Here is a 13,362-nt window from a genome sequence, read left to right as displayed (position 1 = left end):
TGGGAGGGCATAATTGAGATTGAAACATGCCATTGAAAAGTTCAATGAATCTCATAAGATCTAGGAGTTTCAAATTCAATTAAAACCTAATAAATTATTTCATTTTTCATGGTGGAAATTGGATTACGGCATCCCTCTTCCATGTTATAAAATATTGTGTTGGGTCCTAGCCTTAATATTTCATATTAGGTGTTCTATTAAGGACTTAAATCAACTAACTTGAATCTCTCCCATTGTGATGTGTGGTTCAGACGACTATGATCTTCCCAAATCTCTTGAAACAAGCTTTCCTAATGAAGATAATGTCCCATGATTGGATCATGGAAATCACTCTTCTCTTCTCCTACCTCCTCCAATTATTCTCCCAAACCCACAAGCTCTTGAAAAATTCAAGGTCACTCAAGCCCTATTGGCAAGCAAAGTCTATGTATGCTCATATCTTGGAGATAAAGTCACATATTGACAAGCCGGGAGAGGTGGTTGTCAAAGTATTGAGGAAGTTGGTTGTTGACTAGGTAATCACTTTCTAAATCACATAGTGAGTTCTATAAGGACTACTATGTAACAGACTATGACATGACCCTTGATGATCTTACCTATTTGCTTGATGCTACTGAACCAGCAATGATTTGGAGCTCCTCTAAAGCAAATTTGAATGGAAGATTAACTTCCCAAACTTCCATGGACATTGACAATGGTAACATTGAATATCCAGAAAAGCTTTCTCTTCCCAATGGAAAGGGATCGGCCATAGTCAACTCGGTTGACCAAATGGTAAAGAGAAAGGCTAAGTCTAAGATAGTCCCATGTACCATTACCAAGGAGTCCAAATGTTTCTATTATTAAAGGAAGGGCATTGGTTGCGAAGGTGTCCTGGCTACCTGAAAGATCTGAGAGAAGGAAGATTCAAAAAGTTTGACTCTACTTCAGGTAAGTCCACTATCTAAATCTGTTAAGTTCCTAATTGATGATTCTTAATACGAAATGTGACTCGGTTAAATTTTGATGTTTGGCAGGATCAAACAAAAGGAAGGAAACTTAAAGGAAGAGTATGTTGAATCTGATCGCGAAGATAGATTTCAGTCGCATGGCTCGAAGATCAGATTCTTGAGCTACTACTTAGGAGTTATGATAGATTGCTAGGAAATATGTAATAGCATAGTTTTCATTTAAAGTTGCATTGTAAGGAAAAAGTGTTTTCCACATTTTAATATACAAATAAAATTTTGTTTTATTATATATCTCCTTGCGACATTTATGGAAAATTGATGTTAGTATGTTTCTAGCAATAATGGAAATATGAATTTGATTCTTTCATCTGTGGTATTGTCTAAATTTACCAAACAAGGAAAGATTCTCATCAACCAAGTTTTCAAGTGGATCGAAACTTGGAATCATGCAAGTTGTATGATGAATGAGAATTTTCATCTTTGGAAACTTAAGACTAATTCCTTGTTCACATGTATATGTGAGTTAAGTGAAGGACTAAGGGATCGAGTACACATTCTTGTGCACTGGTCAAGTCCACCACAAAAGATCGATAGGACTATTCTTCATGATTTAGTAAAGTTTAGTAAATATGGTTGTACTTACAAGATTAAGTAGAATTATGAAGCATTAGAAAAGTTTCGATGTATGGCAGAATGAATGAGAAGAATCAAATTTGGCAGAAAGATAAAAGTTTCTCAAATCTGAAAAGACGGGAGAGTACTTTAGTATCATGTTTTATGATTATCTTAATGATTAAGAAACCTTATCACAATTGGTCCTCTAAGGACATCTTAGTGCATTCCCATGACTAAGAAGAGGAATCTTGAATTGTTGAAATGGTTAAATCATGAAGATGACTCATACTTCGTTCCAAACAATTCGTAGAGCCATACTCCAAGATTGTAACTTGCGTGACCCATCTTTAAGAAGGTTTATAACACTTGTCAAATATAAGAGTAAAATGTGTTCTACTCTTGTACATTTGAAATTGGTAAGCTATGATGTTTTGGATAAAACAAAGAGCAACTAAGGACAATTGTGTGAAGTTCTTGTCTTGATAAGAGTCCGTACTACCTCTTGAATATTTGTTTGTCAAGGAATGGGTCTTAGCAGGAGAGTCTTATATGTCAAGAGGACAATGGGAGTCTGAAAGATCCTGAAATAGTTTCAAGATCTAATCAAGAATAAAACCTATAGTTTATTACTAGCACACGACTTGAGGATTATAACCTATCGTGTTGACATATTCCTATTTCGTTGCCCATTCCTATTAAAGTTGCCTTTGCATATGAATTCTGAGAGTTCTCAATTGGTTACATAACAATTTGGAAGAAATGATAGGCCCTTGTGCTGCCAGGTGGCAAGAAGTTAAGACTGCACAAGTCCAGTCCATATGAGTTTGGATTAATCACTAACCATGTCTGGTGATTATGGTTTTGACAAATTCACATGGATAGGAACACATACACCATAAAATCTTAGTGCCATAAGGTTTCTCCCCGATTCATGAAAATGATGGTGAGGAAATGCTTTCACTAAGTGATTTTTAAGTAGATAACAATTGTGATATTTGCATTCTCAAAGTCGTTAGTAAAGCGTGTGTGGTTAACCGGCACACTAACATGGACTTGTGAGAAATGGAAAAGGTCTAAACAATTGTGACTATGATTACGGCATCCCTTTTCATAGTTCTAAACTTGTTTAGACACACATGTGTGATATATTAGGAAATGTGTATGATTTTGATAAAGTTTTATCAAATCATCTCGTATCAAAAAGCTGAACTTTGGTAAGAAAGTCAATATAATATTGATTTATAGAAGTCTAGCTGATTTTTGGATACATGTCAAGGCTAGTGCGAGCATAAGTGTTATGCTAATAATCAACATGATAATTATGATAAGTGTTGCAAGTTAGCAATATTAATTATAGTAAACAAAAGTTTTAATTGGGAAAAGTTGTTTTGCTATAATTAAGGGAGAGGAAATTATACTTCATTTCAATTCTAAAAGGCTTAGATTTAGATTTTAATCATCTTTATATATATATATATATATATATATATATATATATATATATATATATATATATATATATGAATTTTATGTTGGAATGGTTCAACCTAAGGAAATTCAATATATATTGCGTTCTCAAAATTCGATTAAGATTACGACATCCCTCTTCATAGTCGAATTATGAAAAGATGGCAAATTAAAAATATATTGAAGCAAAAGACTGATCAAGGATCATGTCTTTATATGAGACATCATGAATCGTGTCCCATATGCTTCGGGTATAGGATCGATTACATGTGCTATAATATTTATCCTTTCTAAATTTTCCAAATGCCTTGGGGCATATTATGATGGGAAAAGGTCTAGAATTGGATATGACTAAAATGATTAAGCAATTGTCAAGGAAAATCTAAGCTTTACCAAAGATTGGTTACTCATGGACAGTTGGAAGTATCGTGTTAATTTTGGAAGGACCATATTGACATATTCTGATAGGAGGAAACTCTTGTTCAGAAGTGATAGTCAAAATGGGAATATGGATATGTCTCCATAGGTGGATGTTATTCAATATGTGTAAGATTAGAAAACTTAATGCAAGAAGGATGTTCAAAGCAATGTACTTTGAATATGAGACTTCGTTTCCATGGAGTTGTCTCTATTGGAATACTCTGTAATGACTGTTGACAAGTCTTTGTGACTTTATGCCTAATCATTATAAGAGAATCAGTGCATATAAGTTTAAAATCTAACAAATTTCGGTAAATGGTAGGAATTTAGAATTCTTACATTTACGATAAGGATTTGGGATTGTGTAATGAGAATCATTGGAAATATGTTCAATCGATCTATTTCACAAAGTAAAGATCATAGACAAACTTAGTGTACATACTTGGTGCATGGCATATCTAATGTTTGGACAAACATAGTGTGCATACTTGGTGTATGGCATGACTATTGTTTGGATAAACATAGTGTGCATGCTTAGAGCATGGCAAGACTATTGTTTGATTCAAGTATAAAGTTGATAAGTTGAAACATTATACAATGAATAATATGTAATCAGTATCGTGATAAATAAAAGGTGTTCTATTTATATTCATAAGTTATGAGACCATATTGGATTCGATTATTCTTGTGTTTCACTTTGCATGTTTTGACTTCCAGAATAAGTAGGTTATTCTTCCTGAATGACTAAGTTATTCAGACCATCCATAGTCAGTCATATGTTGGAAGTAGGTATGAATCATGACTGTCATGAAGTTGGCTTGTAGATGTCTAAGGTGTTGGACAAAGCAAGAGTTGCTACAACACTCATGAGTTCTCATAAGTTCTAAGTATTGGATTCAACCAACGCTCACTTGTATCACTTCATGGAATTTATCTCGAGTGATCGTGAGACGGTAATATCATATAAGTCTTCAAACCTTGAGATATGAGTTGTTGACTATGAGTTGGTTATACATCGATTATACAAAAACGCATTGGTAACTCGATGTTATAACACGTGCCTTTGTGTATAATTCAACAAGTAGTAGAACAAGCATATGAGTCAAAGTTTATTTGTTCCTTCTTGGATTAGAAGCGATATCTGGGCCCCTCAATGATTTTGTTTTGACCTATGTACCAGGCCCGATCAGAACTAAGTTAATGTGTTTGATTAAGTTCTTTGTCAAACAAATCGGAAATTGGGAAACAAACTGCTAGAAAATAAGTAAGACATTGTTCCATGTATTTGTCCGGTTCATGTCTAGAACAGAGGAATATATGATCACTTATCTTAAATGGTGTGTCATCATCATCTCAATTCTGCGAGACTTTGAAAGAACTACGATTGTTGATCGGTTCCTGAAGTCATTCTTGCAGTTATAGTTATTAGACTTATCCAAGTGGGAGACTGTTGGATTTGGTGTCTAAGTTTATAACTATTTCTAGAATGTACTTGACCCGGTTAGCATGGTCCATTTTGGGTTGCATGGCATTGTAGCACTTAGATAGACTAAATGAGGGAAGCGACACTTATGGTTTATTAATATATTATAAGTTCTAATATATTAATAATATTATATAATTAGTTTTGATCAAGAATTAATTTAGAATTAATTCGGTGATCAAAAGGAGACTAATTAAATATATAAGGTTGATTATGCAAATCATCCATTCTTTTATAGTGGGCTAATGATCCATGGTTAATTGAATTGTGCTAAAACCCATAAGGCGCTCCATGGATAGTCCATGGAGGTTATAAACCCATGGATCATGGAATATGAAAAGCCATGACAATTAGGGTTTACATGTTGTAACCCTACTTGTGGCACAACTATAAAAGGACCCCATGGCTAGCAAAATCGGCACTATGTGTAGAACAAGAGGGCTAGCTGATTTACAGTGATAGTGTACTTTTCTCAAAGTTATTCCAAGAGTTGTGGTGTTGTGTGAAACATTTGAGGCATCACATTTGAGGTGCTAGGCTCACAAGGTTCTCAAGGAATCCAAGCAACAAGAAAGGTATGTTGTTCTACTTGATTTTATGTTTCAAAGTTCCCCATTTCATGCTAGTTAGGTTAAGAACCTTGGAAAATCAAATTTACATGTATCTTAGTAAAACATAGATCCAAGGTTTTTAAGGTTGCATTTACACCTTAGGATTTATAGAATGCTCAAAACCCTTCACTTAGTACCTAGTGTTATGCTGCTGAAATATCTAGCTATGCGAAACACACTATATATATATATATATATATATATATATATATATATATATATATATATATATATATATATATAATAAGTAAACCCATATATATACAACGTGAATAACAACACGACCGACCAAGGGAGGCCCCCACAACAGGAGTTAGATGAGACCCGATTCATCAACATGCTGATAGATTTTCAACTAGCTCCTGGCCTATAATCGTTAAATCTTAAGTGAGTAAGAGAGATATGTATAGATCTATATGGGATTGACACTCCCATCTGTGGTTACTAGATACAACCTGAAAGTAAGTCGAAGTAGACACAACTTTCTAAACATATTTGCAATGTTCGATGAAGCATCGTGGTTTTTGGGATCAACAGTCATAGCTCCATTATAGGAACACATTGTAACATTTTTGAACTAAAACTAACCATCTTAGACTACTATTAGGACCCAACCTAACAAAGTATTGATAATACACACAAACTTAAGGAAGCAAGTTTAGGATAAACAAGATAAACTAAAATGCTCACACAATACTTTAAAATCATAAACCTGTGGACTCACTAACATTAAATATGTTGACCTCTCAAACCACATGTATTCTCATGAGAACGAACTCGTCTGAAGGAGGAGATAACCCCAATGATGTAGGCGGAGTCTATGTGCTTTACTTTTGTACTTTGCTTTCGTGACCTACTTGTACCTCGGACAACTGTGTAATATATTTTATTTAATGAATAAATAGCAATGTTATATATCTAGTGTATTACTCAATGTATATCTTTTTTTCCTAAATCCAAACATCCTAATATCACACAACCTGGTGCTTCCGCTGTCAGCCATACGTTTGACAATAATACAAGGAAATGTATAAAAGTCGCGTCCATGGCTTTTCTTTAATTTTTTTAGTAAAGATCCTCAATTGATGCCCGTTTTCTTATTCATAATGGTTATGCCCTTCTATTCTCATTGGAGACGATGATGTTTTTTTACAGGTGGATACAACAGGTTATGTAGAGTAGACATTAGCCTGAAAATACTCATCAGAGCAAAAAGATACGTCTTAGGTTCAAAACTTTGTCTCCAGTCGGACATTAAATCATCAATCCACCCAACGAGGCAGATCCTGCAACCAATCTCCTCTCCTATCTGGACTGCCTTACGACGTCATCATCACTTGTTTAATCTGCATCCAAAGAATCGACCACTGCAAGCTTCTCCTAGTATGCAAAAAGCCGGTAGCATCTCCTTGTTGGAAACTTGTAACACCTATAATCAGAAAACCAAGAAAAGAAAGGAAAAGCTCTAAGTCAAGGAGTCAACTCTTCGACTCCAGGGAAGAACTCGACGAGTCAGAGCGGGATCTAGGTTATAGAATAAGTGACCGACTTGGCCACTCGGCGAGTCTGGTCTGGACGAGAAAAGCCCATATCCTAGGGTTTGCACCCAATTTAAAGGACCTTATGTCCTCTCCTCAGCCCCCCTTGTCGTCCAGAAGCTTCTTAAGCGATTCCAAACCCTAATTTGAGTAAGAGGAGGAGGAGAGTGAGCTTGGGGCTTTTGCAAGAGGGAGATTTGGAGGAGTTGACCACTAAGGAGCTGGAGGATTCAACTCTTTGGTTGTGAGCATCAGTTTGAAGGTAACAATCTGTGACTTTGCCTTTTTTGCTTCTAGATCCTTTCTTGGATGATGTATTGGGGCCATTTTGGCATGTTAAGGAGCCATTTCAAGTTAGAAGTCTAGATCTGAGGTTTCTACTTCAGATCTAGGCTTGCCTTGGTCCAAACACCCGTAAAGTATCAGCCCTTGCAGTGTTAGTGAAACATGTTTGTCTTAAACTCTATCCCTAGAGTGTTTTAAGCCTATAGCTCCTTGGTTTCACGTAAAGTTTGCAACTTTATGTAAGGAATAGACTTTGGAAGAATGGATCTATGAGTTGGATCCCCTGCATAGCTCGAAAAGCCACTGTATGGAACAAGAACTAAAGCTACTTGGCGAGTCACATGGATAGACTCGGCGAGTTGGATGAAGATAGGCAGGAACTCGACGAGTTGGAAGAACAACTCGTCGAGTCTGTCGAAGATTTCAGTGGACTCGGCGAGTCTGGTCGCAGAACCCCCCAACCTTTCTGGTTAAGACTCAAATCAGTGAGTTGAGTGGTGACTTGGTGAGTTAGTCAGTATGGGACTCAGAGATCATCGAACTCGACGAGTCTTGGGGTGACTCGGCGAGTTGAGTGGTATTTTGAAGGTTTATGAGTCTAAGGACTCAGCAAGTCTACAGGTTGACTAAACGAGTAAGGTCAACCTGGAAGGTTGACTTGGACCAGGACTTTGACTTGGACCAGAGTTGACTTAGTTTGACTTCTAGAGTTCAGTTTGGGACTAAGTGTTATATTAATATTAGTAGCTCAGGGAGCTAGTAGAGCAGCGGTTCGGAGAATTGTCGGACAACAGCCAGAGAGTCATCTGCAAGTCCAGCAGTACAGCCGAGTTTCCCTTTGTGTGAGTGGGTCTACGACCATAATACCGGGCCATGTAGTTATTAGTAGGAAGACCCGGGGGTTAGCCCTAGGCATAGTATGCTAGTATGGCATTCGGGAACAAGGTCCAATGTTAGCGGGCGGGTGCCCAAAGAATGGTTTGTATGTTAGTTATACTTGTTGTATGTGTGATACATGTATGTGCCTGGTAGGGAGGTGAGTGTGAGCAAGGCCCCGTATCTCTCCAATAGTAGAGTATGGATGGTGTTCCATATCTCATTAGCAGTAGAGCAGGGGGCGAGGCCCAAGTTAGGAAAGGAGTGAGTGTGAGCTCGGCCCATATCTCACTATCAGAAGGAGTGTGGACGGGGTTTCACGACTCATCAGTAGCAGGACAAGGGCGAGGCCGAAGATAGGCGAGGCCTTAGAACAGGATTCAGTAGTATATGTTCGCTTATGTATTGTGGTATGTTTATGTGTTAGTATATCTTAGCGGGCGGGGCCCAAAGACAGGTGGGGCCTAAGAGAAACAGATATGTATCCGAGCGGGGCTCAAAACCAGGCGGGGCCTGGAGCGGCAGGGCCGTTGTAGCGGGCGAGGCCCGAAGTAGTAGGCGTGGCCCATTATTTGCAGTATGTGGTTATGTGCTCAGTATCATGTATGGCATCTATGGATCAGTAGATATGAATGGTATGTGGTAGGTTGGGAAACTCACTAAGCTTCGTGCTTACGGTTTTTAGTTTTGATTTTAGGTATTCAGTTTTTAGAAGGGGAGCTCGGGAGGGTTGCAGCGCACACACCATGGCAAGTTAACCTGGGATGTTTACTCTGATAATTAAACATGTGTTTTGGAAATGAAACTATGATTTGTCATATAAACCCTTTTGTATGTTCGAATGACTTAACGCTATGAATTAGTAATGTTTTTTTTAAAGAAATTTTTGGACTCAAAATTTGGGATGTTACAAAACTTCTTCTACTCTTTCCGCAAAACCTCGAAATTGCTGAAGTTTTTTAATGATTAGAGATAGTGGATGAGATAAGAATCGTTGGAGAATATAGATCGCGAGAGGGAAATAACGATCAAGATAAACGTCTCTAGTCTCTATTGAGTTGAACTTCAAGGGCTGTTGATTACTGATGAAAACTATAAACACACATACACACCAAAAATGAAAAACACATACGCACATACTAAAAATTATAAGAACCCAAAGAAAATTAAACTAACACATAACAATTATTAGTTGGAATTTTTCTATGTGTGTTTGTGTTTTAGTGTGTGAAAATAAAGATATTGATGGGAGAACCTAAAGAACCCTGATGAAGATCATATTATGTTAAATGTCGTGTGTGTGTGTGTGTGTGAGAGAGAGAGAGAGAGAGAGATTGATGGAAAGAAGGGGAAGGGACGAGGGTGGGAATGGGGATGATCCAATCTTTTGTTTTTTTTATCTTTAATTGATAAAGTATTAAAAGAAATACATTAAAAATACAAAAAATAAATTAAAAGGGTAAAACGGTCATTTTAAGCTCTCCAGGGACTAAAACCATAGGAAGTATCTGATTTAGGACTTTCCATGCAAGTTGAAAACTTTTTTGATCTTATCCATAGTTTTTTGCAAACCACATGAACCAATTTTCCAATTTTGTCTATTTTTGAAGTATTTTTATGTATTTTGGCATTTTTTTTATGTATTTATGTTTTTTTTTTTAATTTCAAGTTTCATTTAAGCTGACTATTAGAGCTTCTTAATGAAGAAAAAAACTATAGTACTTCAAAACAAACGTTTTTCAAAAACAATCATTAATAACCAATGTCATTTTTCTAGGCAAATTTTTCTAGTTTCTTTTTTCTTCAATTCAATTTGTAGATGAACAAAATTTACGAATATCTCTATTAACGACAAGGATATTCATAAACTTTATTCATCTACAAACCGAATTCAAGAAAATATGGAAGAATTACTTGCAAAAATGACGTTGATTGCTAAGGATAGTCTTTGAATAATTTTTGTTTCAAGTATTCTAGTGTTTTTTTATTCATTTACAAAGTATAATAATCAGCTTACAATGAAATTTGAAGTAAAAATATATGTAAAAAAAAGATATCATAATACATTAAAATATTTTTAGAAAAACACATAGAAATACGTTAAAAATTCATTTATACATTTTAAAAACATAAAAATATTTTTAAAAGGCTATATAAAAATATTTAAAAACATAAATACATGAAAATTTTAACAAAATACATAAAAGTACATAAAAATACTTAAAAATTTATATAAATACGTAAAAAATATGTTTATACATTTAAAATATATAAAAACATTAAAAACTACATAAAAACTTAAAAATCAAATAAATACATGAAAATATATAAAAATATTTAAAAAATACATAAAAATTTGTTTATAAGTTATTACAAATGTTGAAAAAATCTATAGAAAAGTCTAGTTATTTTAGGAATATTAACGATTTGACCTCGATTTGACTTCATGACGTATGGAGCAAAACAAGTCAAAAGCTCAAAACGGTTAAAGTGAAGAAATTTGTCCGTTTTTCAGGTTTTTCTATTTATAAAAATAAAATATAAGATTTAATAGTTATCATCCCTCCTTGAGGTCTAGAGTTCAGGTCCTACCATAGACATATGAAGAAAAATTAGTTGTAGTTTAATATATTTACCGTTTAAAAAAATAGTAAATTTTTCTTAAAATAATTGAAATTTTTATAGAGATTTAATTATATTATCTTTTTGACAGTTTCCATGTTCTCTTATTTTCTTGAAAAGAAATTAAATATTCTTTTAGTTTTCTTCTTACATATCTTCCTACCTGTTTCAAAATGATGACAAGCGTATTAAAATATTATTAATCTTATCCAAATATAACACGTGTCATTTTTATTAGGTAGGAAGATAATTAGGAAGATTAGAGAGGAGAATATTTAATTTATCTTTTCAAATAATAATAGAGATCATATCTCATTTTGAGAGACATATCAGGCCCTAATACATAAGTTAGTAGTCCAAAAGCTGGGGCCCAGCAAATGACCAATAGTTAGACGATTTTACAAGAATCCAAGTATCTAACGGATGATGATGTGGCAATATTACCAGTTATATATTGAGTGTTATATATTTCTCTACCACTGATTAAATACTTGTGCTGCGAGAACAAACAAAGTATACAAAACTGAGAAAATAGATCTAGATATGGAAGGAGAAGTGCACAATCTAATACTAGATTGGAGTATAGCTTTGGCATCTCTTCTCTATTGCCATGGCGTTGGGATGTTCATTGGTGAAGGTACAACTAGATTCTTGGCGCTATTTCCAGTCATATGTCTCTTCCTATTTCTTCCCTTAAATCTCCACACCATGTTCTTCTGCGGTCTAACCTCTTTCTTCATATCATGGCTTGGAAGCTTCAAGCTCATGCTTTACGCCTTTGGTAAAGGTCCTTTATGTTCGTATCCACATCTACCTATATCTCACTTCGTATTTACGGCATGCCTTCCAATCAAGATCATAAGAAATCGAGAAAAAGTATCTAACCAGATCACCAAGAACAAGAAATCCCCTAAAGACTATGTTCCAAGGGTTCTACTGTTTATCGTTACACTTAAGGCGTACAGTTACAAAGACCGTTTTCACCCTTTACTAACCACATCTCTATATGCATACTATCTCTTCTTCATGCTTGAACTCTTGTTAGCCTTGACAGCTTCTTTAGCTCGAACAATCGTTGGGGTTGAACTCGAGCCACAGTTTGATGAGCCTCACCATGCTACATCGGTGCAAAACTTTTGGGGGAAAAGGTGGAACCTCATGGCGTCTAGCATACTACGCCCTACAGTCTACCATCCTTCGCGTGTCATCTTTAGCCATCTGGTTCCTGAAAGATGGGTATCAGTGCCTGCAGTTTTTGCGACGTTTCTAGTGTCTGGAGTAGTGCATGAGTTGATCTTTTACCATCTTGGGCGACTAAGGCCAACAGGGGAATTCACCAGCTTCTTTGTAATTCAAGGTGTTTGTGTTGGAATCGAGATTGTGATCAAGAAAACCATGGGACAGCGTTTACAACCATCACCAGTTGTCGCTCGAACGTTAACTTTGTCATTTGTGATGATTACTAGCTTTTGGCTGTTCTTCCCACCTTTCTTGCGAATAGATCCGTATGCTAAGTCTTGTAGAGAGTTCATGGCGTTTATAGGGTTTCTTAAGAGTGGTCAAATTCTTAGCCCCAATGAGTATGCATGCCCTATTATGTGAAAGTGCCAATAATAACATCAATCGTGTATTTGGTAGATTTGTATCTTATAATCAGTTAATCGCACTTTAAATGGTTTTTTTTTACTAATTTACAAAGGTAATGTAATGTTACTGGGCGATTCAAATATAATATTGAACTATCCTTGAATTACTGGGTGATCTTGAGTAAATAACGATAGGGGATATATATTAGATTATTGTAATTTACCTCCTGCATGTTAGCGTTGAGACTAAATGGTAGTAAAGTCTAGAAGACCATCACTCATCATTAATTCTTACACCATATCTTAATGAATGACAATAGAATTAAAAATAATATATATTCTGACCAATTGTACATGGTTGAGTCTAGACTTTGATGTAATTGAAGTGTTGGTTGATCTTATTTGATATGGCCCGAAATAACCAAAACACTACGCTAACTTACGAATTTTGTTTTACGCTTATTTACGTACGTATGCTTAATTAATAATTGAAAACAGAACAATTAAATGTAGTATTTAAGCTCAGAAAATCACAAACATCTGGCAAATCTCGTATCTCGTTGTCCCCGCTTTAGTTTCTAGAATTAAAATAGTTATTTAAAACATTTAATATATATAAGAAAATAATTTAAACGCTGTTTCGTAATATAATTACGGATGCATTTTAATAGTAGACCTCGTTTTAATGTTTTTTCTTTACCAACTTGTGCGCGCAGCAGGTGGCAATAGCAATGCTAAAGTTTACATTGTAAACTATCATCCAATTGTGACCGTGGGATGCCTTTCCACTTCCTTTGTAATATAGAGATAATGACTTAAAAGGGTAATATATTATTTGATTTGTACATATTTGATTACTGAGTTTTTTTTCGTTTATATTTATTCCTTTAACTTTTTAAACTGTACACA

General features: G+C 35.2%; 1 protein-coding gene across 1 annotated transcript; it reads left to right on the top strand.

Annotated features, from left to right (window-relative positions):
- Positions 1 to 11,336: 11,336 nt before the first annotated feature.
- On the top strand, positions 11,337 to 12,620 carry LOC111883133 (acyl-CoA--sterol O-acyltransferase 1). The gene has a single exon (XM_023879494.3). It carries the CDS (start codon positions 11,411 to 11,413, stop codon positions 12,467 to 12,469), a length of 1,059 nt encoding a protein of 352 aa, XP_023735262.2. The 5' UTR covers positions 11,337 to 11,410; the 3' UTR covers positions 12,470 to 12,620.
- The last annotated feature ends 742 nt before the right edge of the window (positions 12,621 to 13,362 follow it).

The sequence above is a fragment of the Lactuca sativa genome, chromosome 4 (assembly GCF_002870075.4).
Source record: "Lactuca sativa cultivar Salinas chromosome 4, Lsat_Salinas_v11, whole genome shotgun sequence".
Taxonomy (NCBI): Eukaryota; Viridiplantae; Streptophyta; class Magnoliopsida; order Asterales; family Asteraceae; genus Lactuca; species Lactuca sativa.
This window is presented reverse-complemented; position numbering and strand designations above follow the sequence as displayed.